At 43.0% G+C, this 12,184-nt stretch overlaps 1 protein-coding gene across 2 annotated transcripts in view; it reads left to right on the top strand.

Annotated features, from left to right (window-relative positions):
* KIF26B (kinesin family member 26B) overlaps positions 1-12,184 on the top strand; it is a 490,005-nt gene that overhangs the window by 435,732 nt on the left and 42,089 nt on the right. For both annotated transcript variants that reach the window (XM_053607520.1, XM_053607521.1), the window contains one exon: positions 7,326-7,485. In XM_053607520.1, the coding sequence (XP_053463495.1) occupies positions 7,326-7,485 (160 nt within the window). The remainder of the gene's footprint in view (positions 1-7,325; positions 7,486-12,184) is intronic.

Genomic DNA, 12,184 nt, shown 5'->3' with positions numbered 1-12,184 from the left:
GGCACCACAGCACTCTACCCAGGGTGACAGTGAGAATCTGTCTCAAACAAAAAAAAAAAAATAGCTTCTCTTCATAAACTCTAAAGGGATTGTCTTGAAAGATTATCATTTATCCATCAAAGCACGCTGGAATATGTTATTAATCATGAGCTTGAATCTGCTATGTGAGCCCAAAAGAAACATAGTCGTGTTTTTTAGGTAGAAAGGGGACTTTTGAATAACTACCAGCCTCCTTGGGGTATGCCCCTGTGTGGAGATTGATTGTAAAACTCAGGCACAGTACCAGGTCTGGTACTGCACAGTTGGGAATGGCACTGTGGTTGTACAGACCCCTCTTGGCTGTTTGTCATAGGCAGCAGGAGACTCAGCACGATGCTCTGTCCTTGGTCGGGTGGTGTCTATCGCCAGCGGAGTACTGTGCCAACACACAGCTGAGTGTCATGGGTGGAATCTTAGGCCATGGCCAGGGTGGTCTGTTGACCTCAGTGGTTTCTAAGGCAAGCTGTGGGCCCTGCTGGGCTGGCCAGGTAGTGGCTTCCACAGTCTCTCTGTGCCCCCCTCTGCAGGGATTTCACAACACAGGTGACTGAACCCCAGTCCTTTCTGAATGACTGCCTCAAGAACATTGGAGTTCAGAAAAACAAAACTTTGACTTAGGAAACTTAACCCAGACCTAGACATTGTAAAGCCAATTGCCTAAAGCAGAGAGTCAACAAGCCTACTCTAGATGAATTCAGAAATTAAGATGTCCGCTGGGATCTGTGGGCAAGCTCCCCAGTTTCTCCCTAAATCTCCTTATGGCCCAAAAGACTTGAAAACCAGCACCCCTGAGGGTAGGTCTGGGGGCTCCCATCACCCCTCAGTGGCAGCCCCTCCCTTCCCCTTCTTCTGTGATCTCGTGATCTGTTTTCTGCCATTGCTCCTTCTCTTCTGTTGTTGACGTTCATGTTCCCTGAGGCAGAAGGTATAGTCAGTAAAATTTGCCCTTTTTATGTGTCTTCAGGTGAGTTTTGGCCAATCTGCAGTGGTGTAGCCACCACCACTGTGCAGACGGAGCAGTGCCATCACTGTGTGAAGTCCCTCTTGCCCTCTGTCCCTTCCTTACACTTCTGTCCCCTGCCAACCGCTGCTCTGATGTTCACTGTTCTAGCTGTGCCTTGCTCAGGACTGTCACGTGAATGGAATCACGTGGTCCATATGTGGCCTTTTGCGCTTGCTGCTTCTGTTTAGTGAATCTGAGATTGACCCAGTCACTCCTTGACCCTTTAGTTCGGGCAGGGCCAGGAAACTGGGCTCCTGCCCTTGCCCCCAGGACTGTACACAAGCACCTGCATCCAGGGCCAGCGCACCAGTGAGCAACGAGGCTTCGTGGCTCTGAAAATCAGCCCTGAGCGACCTGCAGTGGCTGCTGCCCCAGGGGCCTGGGTACGGTCCTCAGCAGCAGTGCTTTGGGCACCCTAGGGAGGTGAGCGTCAGCAGAGGACCAGATTCTCTGCGATGGGGAGAGAGGTCTGACTGGCGAGGAACAGAGCATATTGAATGAGAATCTTTCAGAGGAGATTAGTTGTCTATAAATGGTTCACACCACATAGAGCACGCCCATCTAGAATAAGGTTCCTAAAGGAGGAGACGGGGGATCAGGACAGGGATGAGAAGATCAGAACTTCAGAATCTACAGCAATTTTATCCACATTTCCCCCAACAAGCTGGGGGCTGGCCTCAAATCCTGCCCTCACTGCATTTGTTTTGTTTTTTGTTTTTTTCCTGGGTAATGTCTTAGCAGTGTGAATATGAGAATCTGAAAAATGTTTATTCTTTTAAGCAGCTGTTCATAATAATAATCAGAGCCTGTAGCAGATTCTGTTACTTTCAGCAAAGAATGACTCACACGGATCTGAATCTTGAGCCAAATGGTCCTGAGCAGAAAAACTCAGACAATGGGATAATCTCTTCCTCTTCCTAGGTTTCAAACCACGCTGAAAACAACTGTTTGCAGGTTTATGGTTTTTACTTTTTCATATTTTTGCTTTCAGTTTGAAATCTGGGAGAAATCTTGAAAACAAGGAAACAATTAAATTGCTTCCAATGTAAGAAATTCAGCTTCCATAGGTGAGAGGAAAACATGAGAACACTTCCTAACCTTAGTGAGCCACCCCACATCGGTACTTAATGAATCCTTGGCACATATTAAATATTTAGCATCAAACTCATCTTCTTCCTATTTTTAAATTGTGAAAGAGAATTGCTTTTAAATAATAAATTTGGGTTAAAGGAAAAGGCAAATACCATTAAAGGCTTCCAGCACCTCTTGGAGGGTCTTTGTAATGTCTCAGTAGATGAGAACAGAGAAGGGACTAGAGTCCCGGCTATTGGGGATCAGCCCCAGAGAGATCTGGGGGAGACACCTCTTGCCTCTCAAGGAGAAAGGGGCCAGGGCAGGCAGCCTTGTGCTTCTGCTGTCTCAGGAACTGACTGAGGCCACGTGGTGTGGGATGAAGAGCTCAGGTGTTAAAGTCAGACCCTGGTTTGAGTCCTAGTTCTATGACTGGCTGCATATCGTGGGCAAATTTCTATTTTTTTTTTTTTTTACAGCTTTAATGAGACGTATTTGAGATGCAATGACCTGCCTGTATTTAAACTGTAATTTGATAAGTTTCATCATGTGTATACACCCATGAAACCATCAGCACAGTCTAGATCACCAACATATCCATCACCTCCAGAAGCTTCCCTGGGAGCCTTGTAATCCGCCTCCAGCTCCCCCACTTTCTCCCTCCCCTCTCCAGGCCACCACTGATCTGCTCTCAGTTTCTCTACATTAGTTTAGATCGCCTAGAATTCTTCTATTAATGGACTCATATCATAAAGGCTGTACTCTCTTATGTGGCTTCTTGTATTTGTTATAATTATTTTGAGGTTCAGTAATTGTCAGAGCGAAGACGCTAGGTCGCCGGCCCTGGCCCAGGACACTGCTAGGATGCGGACTGCTGTACAAGCTCGCTCAGGGTATGGCTCCCCAAAAGTGCCGGGGAGCCCGTTGTCTCAGTCAGGTAAGGCTCCCCATCAGGAGCAGCCAGTTGCCTCAGTCAGGTCAGAGGTGCTGGAGCGCCTCAAAGGTGCAGCAGTCAGTCTTACTAGGAGCCCCAACTCACTTCTCCCATGGCTGTTTATAGAAGTGATCCTGTGGCTGTTTACACCACAGGTGTGGAGACTGTCAAGCAATGATGCATGTGCTCATGTGCTCTTGTGCTCTTTTTTTTTTTTGGCTAGGGCCGGGTTTGAACCCATCACCTCCAGCATGTGAGGCCGGCGCCGTACTGTGTTGAGCCACAGGCACCACCCCCTCCCGTGCTTTTTAGGGATCCCTTCCCCGTTCCCTTATTACCAAGGTGCTTCTTTTCAGGTGTCTCCTACAAATAATATTGCTGCATAGATCAACTGTTCATTTATTTACATTTCTGAGTAATGGTCTAGATCAGTGTTTTTCAACTGCTATTATCTCATGGTGCACTTGAACCCATAGTTAAATGTTGTGACTCACTTAGATTATGTTGATCAAAAAACTTCTTGAGGGCAGGACACAAACATAACAGGGACTTTATCTAACAAATGCGATCGCTGTAACCAAATTCTTCGTAACCTACGTGAATCCCAAACAATAAAAAAAGAGAAGACAGAGACCCTGTCTCAAAAAAAAAAGAAAAAAAAGAGAGAGAGAAGATGGTGGGATTCCTGCTAGAGAAACTTTGAAGACAAAAATCCCTGTTTCGTTTTTATATCCCTGTGGTGTTTAACAGAGCACATGAGATGCTCCATGAGAAAATGAATGATGAATGAATGCCAAAAAAATAAAAAAAGATGTTACTGTCTTACTCTGGGGCCTCCCAGCCTCCACAAATGCAAGAAATAAACTTCTCTTCTTTATTAAAAAATAAAAAAGACAAAAAAGAATATACTTACCGTGCTTTGATTCTTTCAAAAATAATTTAATTAATGATCTTTAAAATTTTTATGGCACACCGGTTGAAAATCACTGATCTAGATAGACCCCAGTTTGCCCATCCATTTGCTTGTGGTGGTGTTTCCAGCAAATAAAAGTACTACAGGCTGAGTTTTCACAATCTGAAAATCTGAAATCCGAGATGCTCCAAATCCAAAACTTCTTGAGCACTAACGTGATGCCACAAATGAAAAATCCACACCTGACCTCATGTGATGGGCCAAGGTTACAACTTTGTTTCATGTACAAGATCATTAAAAATACTGCACAGCATTAGCTTCAGGCTATGTGTATAAAATATAAATAAAACATGAGTAAATTTTGTGTTTAGACTTGGGTCCCATCCCCAAGATATATTGTTATGTAGGTGCAAATATTCTAAAATCCAAAACAATCTGAAATATTTTCAGTCCCAAGCATTTTAGATAAGGGATAGTCAACCTGTATTAATATTCATATATAATTCTTGAATAGATGTATTTATTTCCTTTTCTTTGGGGTAAATACTTAGAATAGGAATGGCTAGAAAATAATGGTGGATATATATATATATATATATATATATAGATATAGATATAGATATATATACATACATACACACACACATACACACCTTTAAGAAACTGCCAAACTGTTTCTGAATATGATTGCACCATTTTGCATCCCCATTTGAGAGTTCCCTTTACCACACATCCTTGCCACCATTTGTTATATTGTCTTGTCTCTTTTGTTTTTTTGAGAAGAGTCTTAAGCTGTCACCCTGGTTAGAGTGCCATGGCATCATCATAGCTCACAACAACCTCCAACTCTTATACTCAAGCGATCCTCTTGCCTCAGTTTTTCTGTTTTTAGTAGAGATGGGGTCTCCCTCTTGCTCAGGCTGGTATCAAACTCATGAGCTCAAGCAATCCACCCCTTGGCTTCCCTGAGTGCTGGGATTACAGGCGTGAGCCACCACACCTGGCTATTTTTTGTCTTTTTGATGGTAGCTGTTCTAACTGGGGTGAGATGACATCTCCTGCTTGTTTTGATTTGCATTTCTTTGATTAATGACAGGTGTATTTTTCATATACCTATTGGCCATTGTGTATTGTCTTTTGAGAAATAACTATTCAGATCCTTTTCTCACTTTTTTTAAATGAGATTATTTGGGTTCAGTTATTTGAGTTCCTCATGTATTCTGGATATTAGTCCTTTGCAGGGTATTTCCTCCCATTCTACAGGTTTTTCCTCTTCTCTCCTTTGATAGTTTCCTTCATCATGCAGAAGCTTTTAATTTACTGTAATTCAATTTGTCTAATTTTGTTTTCATTGTCTATGTGTTCAAAGTCTTGACAATAAAATTTCTACCTAGACCAGTATCCTGAAGCATTTTCCTTATGTGGTTTTCTTCTAGTTTTTGTAATGTTTCAGGCCCTACATTTAAATCTTTAATTCATTTTGAGTTAGTTTTTGTATATAGTAAGAGAGGGTGGTCTAGTTTCATTCTTCTGCATAGGGATATACGCTTTTTCCAGCACCATTTATTGAAAAGGATGACCTTATCCCAATGGATCAGTTTGGACTTTCAGATGCTAATAGTCCATTTGATGTAATGAAATAAAATACATAATGTTACAAAATGGTAGTAGAAGGGCCTTATCTATTAATAATATTGGATGTAAATGGACTAAATTCTGCAATTAAAAGACATGAATTAGCTCAAGGGATTGAAAAAAAATAGACCCAAATATATGCCGCCTGCAACAAACTCACCTCACCTAGACTAAAAGCAAAGAAGTGAAAAAAGTATTCAATGCAAATGAAAACTGAAAAAGAACAGGAATAGCTGTGTTTATATTAGATAAAATAGACTTTCAGTCAAAACCTGTAAAGGGGAACAACATCATTATATAATGATATAGAGGTCAAGTCAACAAGATAATATAAAAAATATAGGTACCCAAGGCCAGAGGACCCAAATATATAAAGCAAGTGTTAATATATCTAACAGGATAGATTACAATACAGTAATATTAGAGGACTTCAACACCTCACTTTTGGCAATGGATCAAATAATTTAGGCAGAAAATCAAAGAAACCTCAAAGTTAAGCTGTAGAGTAAATAGATCTAACAAATATTTACAGAACATTTCATCCAAGTGCTACATAATGCACATTCTTTCCAAGAACAGACCATATGATAGGCCACAAAACAAGTCTCAACAAATTCAAAAAAGACAAAACATATTGGGTATCTTTTCTGATTTTAACAGAATAAAACTAGAAGTCAGTAGTAAGAGGAACATTGGAAACCGTATAAATGCATGGAAATTAAACAACATGCTCTTGAATGACCAACGCATCAACGAAAAATTAAGAAAATTAAAACTCAATTAAATACACAAGGGACCTTCCAATCTCCAGAGCTCTTTCCTTTCCACTGTTGCCACTTTGGTCTCTCTGTACCTGAGAAGCAGAACTCATGAGCAAGTTACTTTTCTGATGTATTATTTTCTCAATCTATAAAAAAAAAGAGAGCAGTATTTCACTTAAGATTTTACTATAGGGGAATTGAATGAGACTAATGTTTGTGCAGCACCTGGCACTCGGCAGATACTCGCCGAATAACTGAGACTTCCCTGTGTCGGCACCTGGTTGTTACTTCTTCCTGATTTTACCTTGGCTTTTCTACCTGATTCTGGCTGAGCTTTAGGTTTGGTTCTCTATGATGGTCAACCAAACCAGATACTCTCTCCTGGGCCATTTAGGTTTTAACTTGATGAGTTTCAGAATTCTGTTATTCAAAGGACATGTAGGTGCAAACTTTGTCCTCTTTTAATTACATGTTTATCTTCTCTGAAATCTCACCAGATTCAACCTGTAGGAATTATTCATTTATTCTATAGTATGAGTGTCAGTAGGCTTTAGTGTCTGACTTTTTTCCTTTTCTGCCACACACTGGAAGAATAAGAATAGTCTTGGGCCACACAAAATACACAGACACTAATGAAATATGATGAGCAACCAAAGAAGATCCGTGCATACTTTCTGCAATATTGGACATCACAGATAAGCAAAATAGTCCTCAAATAATCTGCATGTAGCTTGCGGGCCACAGGTTGGACATCTCACCCCTCCTTTAGAAGATCAAGTGATATGTGATAGAATTTAAGAGGACCAATGCTTTTGTAACCCCAGGATTATTTAGGATTAAGGTCTCCTACTAGGTCATAAATGTCAATGTTTCCCCTTTTCCTTAAGATTTCTCAAGGAGCTACATGGAGAATAGATGTGTATTTGTCAAAACTTAACCACTTCTCTCTTGTCTTCTCTCCTGTGGTAGTGTCTGGAGGTCGCAGCCGCCTGCATCTCATAGATCTCGGGAGCTGTGTGAAAGCTCTTAGCAAAAATCGGGAAGGAGGTGCAGGGCTGTGCCTGTCACTGTCTGCTCTGGGCAATGTCATCCTGGCTCTTGTCAACGGCAGCAAACACATTCCATACAAGTAAGTGACTCAAAGAATGGGATGGGGTAAGCATGGAACCAGAGCCAGGTGTGGGACTCTCGATCCAGGGCCATCTGAGGAAAGTGAGCCACAGAGGGACAGTCTGGACCATGTTATGAGTTCAGTGCCAGACACCAGCCTTAACTAACTATTGTACATTGTATCACCTTCCAAATTCAAAAGTTCTAGAAATACGTCTATTTCAGTTATAACTTCAGGCTGCTCAAGTGAGAGGGAATAGGAAGTTATTTCAGTTGAGGTTTCCAATCACAATTGCTATTGGTGGATTATTGTCACCATAATATAGATGTAGCTGTTTCATACTGATGTGAGGAGGGGGCAAAAGATGGGCTTACTCTTCCCTTAGAAGTAGGCCTGTTGGGCGGCGCCTGTGACTCAAGGAGTAGGGCGCCGGTCCCATATGCCAGAGGTGGCGGGTTCAAACCCAGCCCTGGCCAAAAAAAAAAAAAAAACACACACAAAAATAAATAAATAAAAGATATCTAACATCTTTCTAGAAATATTAAAAAAAAAAAAAAAAAAAAGAAGAAGTAGGCCTGTCAGGCTCAACCAATGAAAATGCTGGATACCCAGTTAAATTTGAATTTCAGATGAACAACAAATGATATTTTATTATGACTATGCCCCCCCCCCCCCCAGTATTCCATGGGACATTATGGGAGTCATGTTATCTGATAGCCCTACTTAGGAGAGCTTCGAGAATTTGAGGAATTACCACTCATCTTCTTATGTAAACATTTATTCCACTGGGCGGCGCCCGAGGCTCAGTGAGCAGGGCACTGGCCCCATATGCCGAGGGTGGCGGGTTCAAACCCAGCCCCGGCCAAACTGCAACAAAAAAATAGCCGGGTGTTGTGGTGGGTGCCTGTAGTCCCAGCTGCTCAGGAGGCTGAGGCAGGAGAATCGCCTAAGCCCAGGAGTTGGAGGTTGCTGTGAGCTGTGTGACGTCATGGCACTCTACCGAGGGCAATAAAGTGAAACTCTGTCTCTACAAAAAAAAAAAAACATTTATTCCACTTCCAGGATCCTTCCCCTCTTTCTGTTACTTTTCTAAGGCTAATTAGAACTACTCCTATGGTTGGCACAGCCAGAGCCATCCCTCACCACCAACAGTGCAATTCAGCTTTGCCCATGGACAGTACAGTGGTGTGTGTGTGAGTGACTGTCAAGGCGCAAGTGTGCGTCTTATAAGCTATATGCACCTTCACTCATTTAAAATGAGGGTTATAGCTAGATATTGTCTCCACATCAGAGGGACATAAGACTCGGAATGATATGATATATGTGAAAACTTTTTGTAGAATTTAAAACACTGTGGCAAATACCCAATCATGATAGTCTGGTCAAGCCTGTCTCATCTATTTCAATGGAAAAAAATGCCTACCATATAGGATGAGGATTAAGTAAAAAAAAAAAAAAAAAAAAGTGAAATCGCTTTTTTAACTGTAAAAATCCTATAAAACCTGAGTTACTATTGTGTGAAAGGAAAAAGGTAAGTTGGGCAGTTTGTTCTACAGTAACTGAGATTCAGGATGAGTCCTGGAACTCTTTCCCTCTGTCCTAAGTTGATGTAGCCCCCAAACAAAGTGATTTTATTTTCCCCAGGGGGATCATTATGAACTGACTTTAGGATCGTGAACAGCAATTATAACCCTGTATGTCTCAATTCTTGACATTTGGAATCCTAGTTGAGTAAACCCAGAAACAGTTTTCCCACTTCTTATAATGACCTTTTTCTGTAAGAGAAAAATGCAAGTTGGAAGTTCACAGAGTTTCATTTGACATCATTTCTGTGGTTGAATAAATTCAACTTGAGGGAAGGGAGGGAGAGAGGGAGAAAAACTGTCCAGGTGGGAGATCATAGACAAAAAGTACAGAATTCTTGGTTGGTTTCCGTAATCTGAGAATCGTGTCTATTAAAGCCACAACTTAATAGATCATGATGTAGATAAAATTCAAATACCACCTTATTAGGAGGCCAGGGATTGTGTATTTTATTTTTATCTTTTACACTGATTCTGTAGAGCAACATGCTTTTGTAATTTCAATAAATAGTTGAATTGATGGTGGAGAGGATGGATGAAGGTAAGCATATGAAAATATTTTGAATTTAGATAAAGTAACTTTTTCTTGGTTGGAGTTGGGTTTCATTACAAACAAGGAAGGGAACATTAAGAATCTCTAAATGACGGGCCACTACGCTTAGGCTATAGTTTTGAATAAATGGAAATATATGTATTTTATAGACTATAATAAAGAATCTCTTAATAGTTCAAGGTCTCTTGTTAAGCACACTTTTAGGCTCGGTGCCTGTGGCTCAAGTGGCTAAGGCGCCAGCCACATACACCTGAGCTGGCGGGTTCGAATCCGGTCTGGACCCGCCAAACAACAATGATGGCTGCAACCAAAAAATAGCCAGGCGTTGTGACGGGCGCCTGTAGTCCCAGTTACTTGGGAGGCGGAAGCAGGAGAATCTCTTGAGCCCAGGAGTTGGAGGTTGCTATGAGCTGTGATGCCATGGCACTCTACCCAGGGCGACAGCTTTAGGCTCTGTCTCAAAAAAAAAAAAAGCGTACTTTTAACATTAACTATCCCTAACAACCAGCCACCTGCTCTCTGGGGAGGGCTGACAGAGTGGGAAACCTCTACTCACAGGTCCCTGCAGACAGCTGCCTGCCACAGGCCCAGGAATCCCTTCCATCTCTGCAGTGAGGGAGTGGTAATGACAGTGTTTCTATGTCTTCAGTAAGCACAGACTTAACATAAATGTTGTCTGCACAAGACTCAGTCATGGAGGTTCCCCCCACCACCAGGATACTGGCCTACCTGAGCCATTGGGTTCTTGGGTCCAGACTCTTATGGTGACCTGGCCGTCCAGCCACCGCTGTCCTCCCCAAAACATTCCTTGGCAAGAGTGTTTGTTCTGACATCCCTTAGTCCTTTTTTTCTTTCTTTATTTTTCTTGCTTTATCACCCAGAGTGGAGTGCAGTAGTATCATCATAGCTCACTGCTCACTGCAGCCTTAAACTCCTGATCCTTCAGCCTCAGCCTCCCGAATAGCTGGGACTATACGCTTGGGTAATTTTGTACATTTTGTTAAGACAGAGTCTCACCGTGTTGGCCCAACTGGTCTCAAAATCCTGGCCTCAAGCAATGCTCCCACCTTGGCCTCCCAAATTGCCGGGATTACAGGCGCGAGCTGCCACGTCTGGCCCTCAGTCCCTGGTGCCGGTCATAGTGTATAAGCTTTGAAAGACCCTGCTCTAATATTTTCTTAGTCTGGGCCACAGCATATAGTCAATATTTGGTTTCTGCAAATCACATTTGCAAAGTGATTCATCAGCTACAAACTCTCCACATTTTAGGTATGGCAAGACAAAGGTTTACTCAAATCACCCAGCCAGTTGGTGGCAGGATCAAACTGCCACCAACCTTGATAGTTGGGAGCCAGCCCACATTTTCATCAAGCTCTGGAACAGATTAGCTGCCTTTGCTCTGCACAGCAGTGGGGGGACTCAGCCCAGCAGGAGGGGGCCTGATTGCTTTTATCAGTTCCATCAGGGCTCTAAAGCACATTACGGCAGCATTTTGTTAGCATACTGAACACCTTTCTGGGTTCTGACCTTTTCTTTGCAAGCTGTTCCGTAGAGAGGGGCAGTTTCCTCTTATTCCTGCTCACAGGGAAAAACAAATTCTATGTTCTTTACTCCAAAACACAAAACCCCACTACTTCTTCCCTTGTCGCCTTGGAGACTGCGTCTCTCGTGTCGCTGCTGGGAAATTAACTGCAGTATGCACAGAGGGGCCTGTAGCCCGTCCTCATCTGTCTTCACCGTTTTACCAATGATTCTTGTGTGAGCAAGCCAGGGAGGGAGTCTGGACTCACTGCCCTTCCCAGGTGCTAACCCAGGTGGCCTCACAGCCCATCCCAGGTGTGTTTCTGCCTTTGCACGTGACAGGGGTTCCCAAGCTCAGCCATTACCTAGCATAGATTTTGCAGCCAGTCCCAGGGCCTTAAATCAATCCTAAATCATGACACCATTCAGAAAAGCTTGCAACAAGACAGCCAAGGTCTCCATCCCCCTGGTCAGTTCTGCGTGGATTACACTCTGACTTTGGGGGCAACCTCATGTCCCAGGATATCTGTCCTAGGCCTGAGCATTTTGACAGTGCGTTTGCAGATTTCCAATTTCCTTCCATCGCTCATTCGTCACAGCCATTGACTATTCCTCCCCACTGCTTAGGCACCAAGGTGCTCAAGGGCACTGAAGTGAATTCTCACACCAAAAACTAGGGTTCTAGGCACATCCTCCCAGAGTTGGCCCAGGGGTCACCCCGAGGATCTGTCAGAGTAAAGTTAGCTTTGGCCAAAGTGCTGTTATGTCCCAGGACCACAGTCTTTCTGCAGACTCAGGAATTCTAACTACAACATGGTTCTCTCAGAATAGACTTTGTGGGCCAGCTGCAGTAAGTGGCTCACACCTGTAATCCTAGCATGTTGGGAGGCCAAGGTGGGGAGAGAGCTTGAGGCCAGGAGTTCGAGACCAGCCTGAGCAAGAACAAGATGCCTGTATTTACAAAAACAGGAAAATATTACCCAGGTGTGGGGATGCCCACCTGTAGTCCCAGCTACTCAGGAGACTGAGGCAAGAGGATCCCTTGAGCCCAGGAGTTTGA

The sequence above is a fragment of the Nycticebus coucang genome, chromosome 10 (assembly GCF_027406575.1).
Source record: "Nycticebus coucang isolate mNycCou1 chromosome 10, mNycCou1.pri, whole genome shotgun sequence".
Classification (NCBI taxonomy): Eukaryota; Metazoa; Chordata; class Mammalia; order Primates; family Lorisidae; genus Nycticebus; species Nycticebus coucang.
This window is presented reverse-complemented; position numbering and strand designations above follow the sequence as displayed.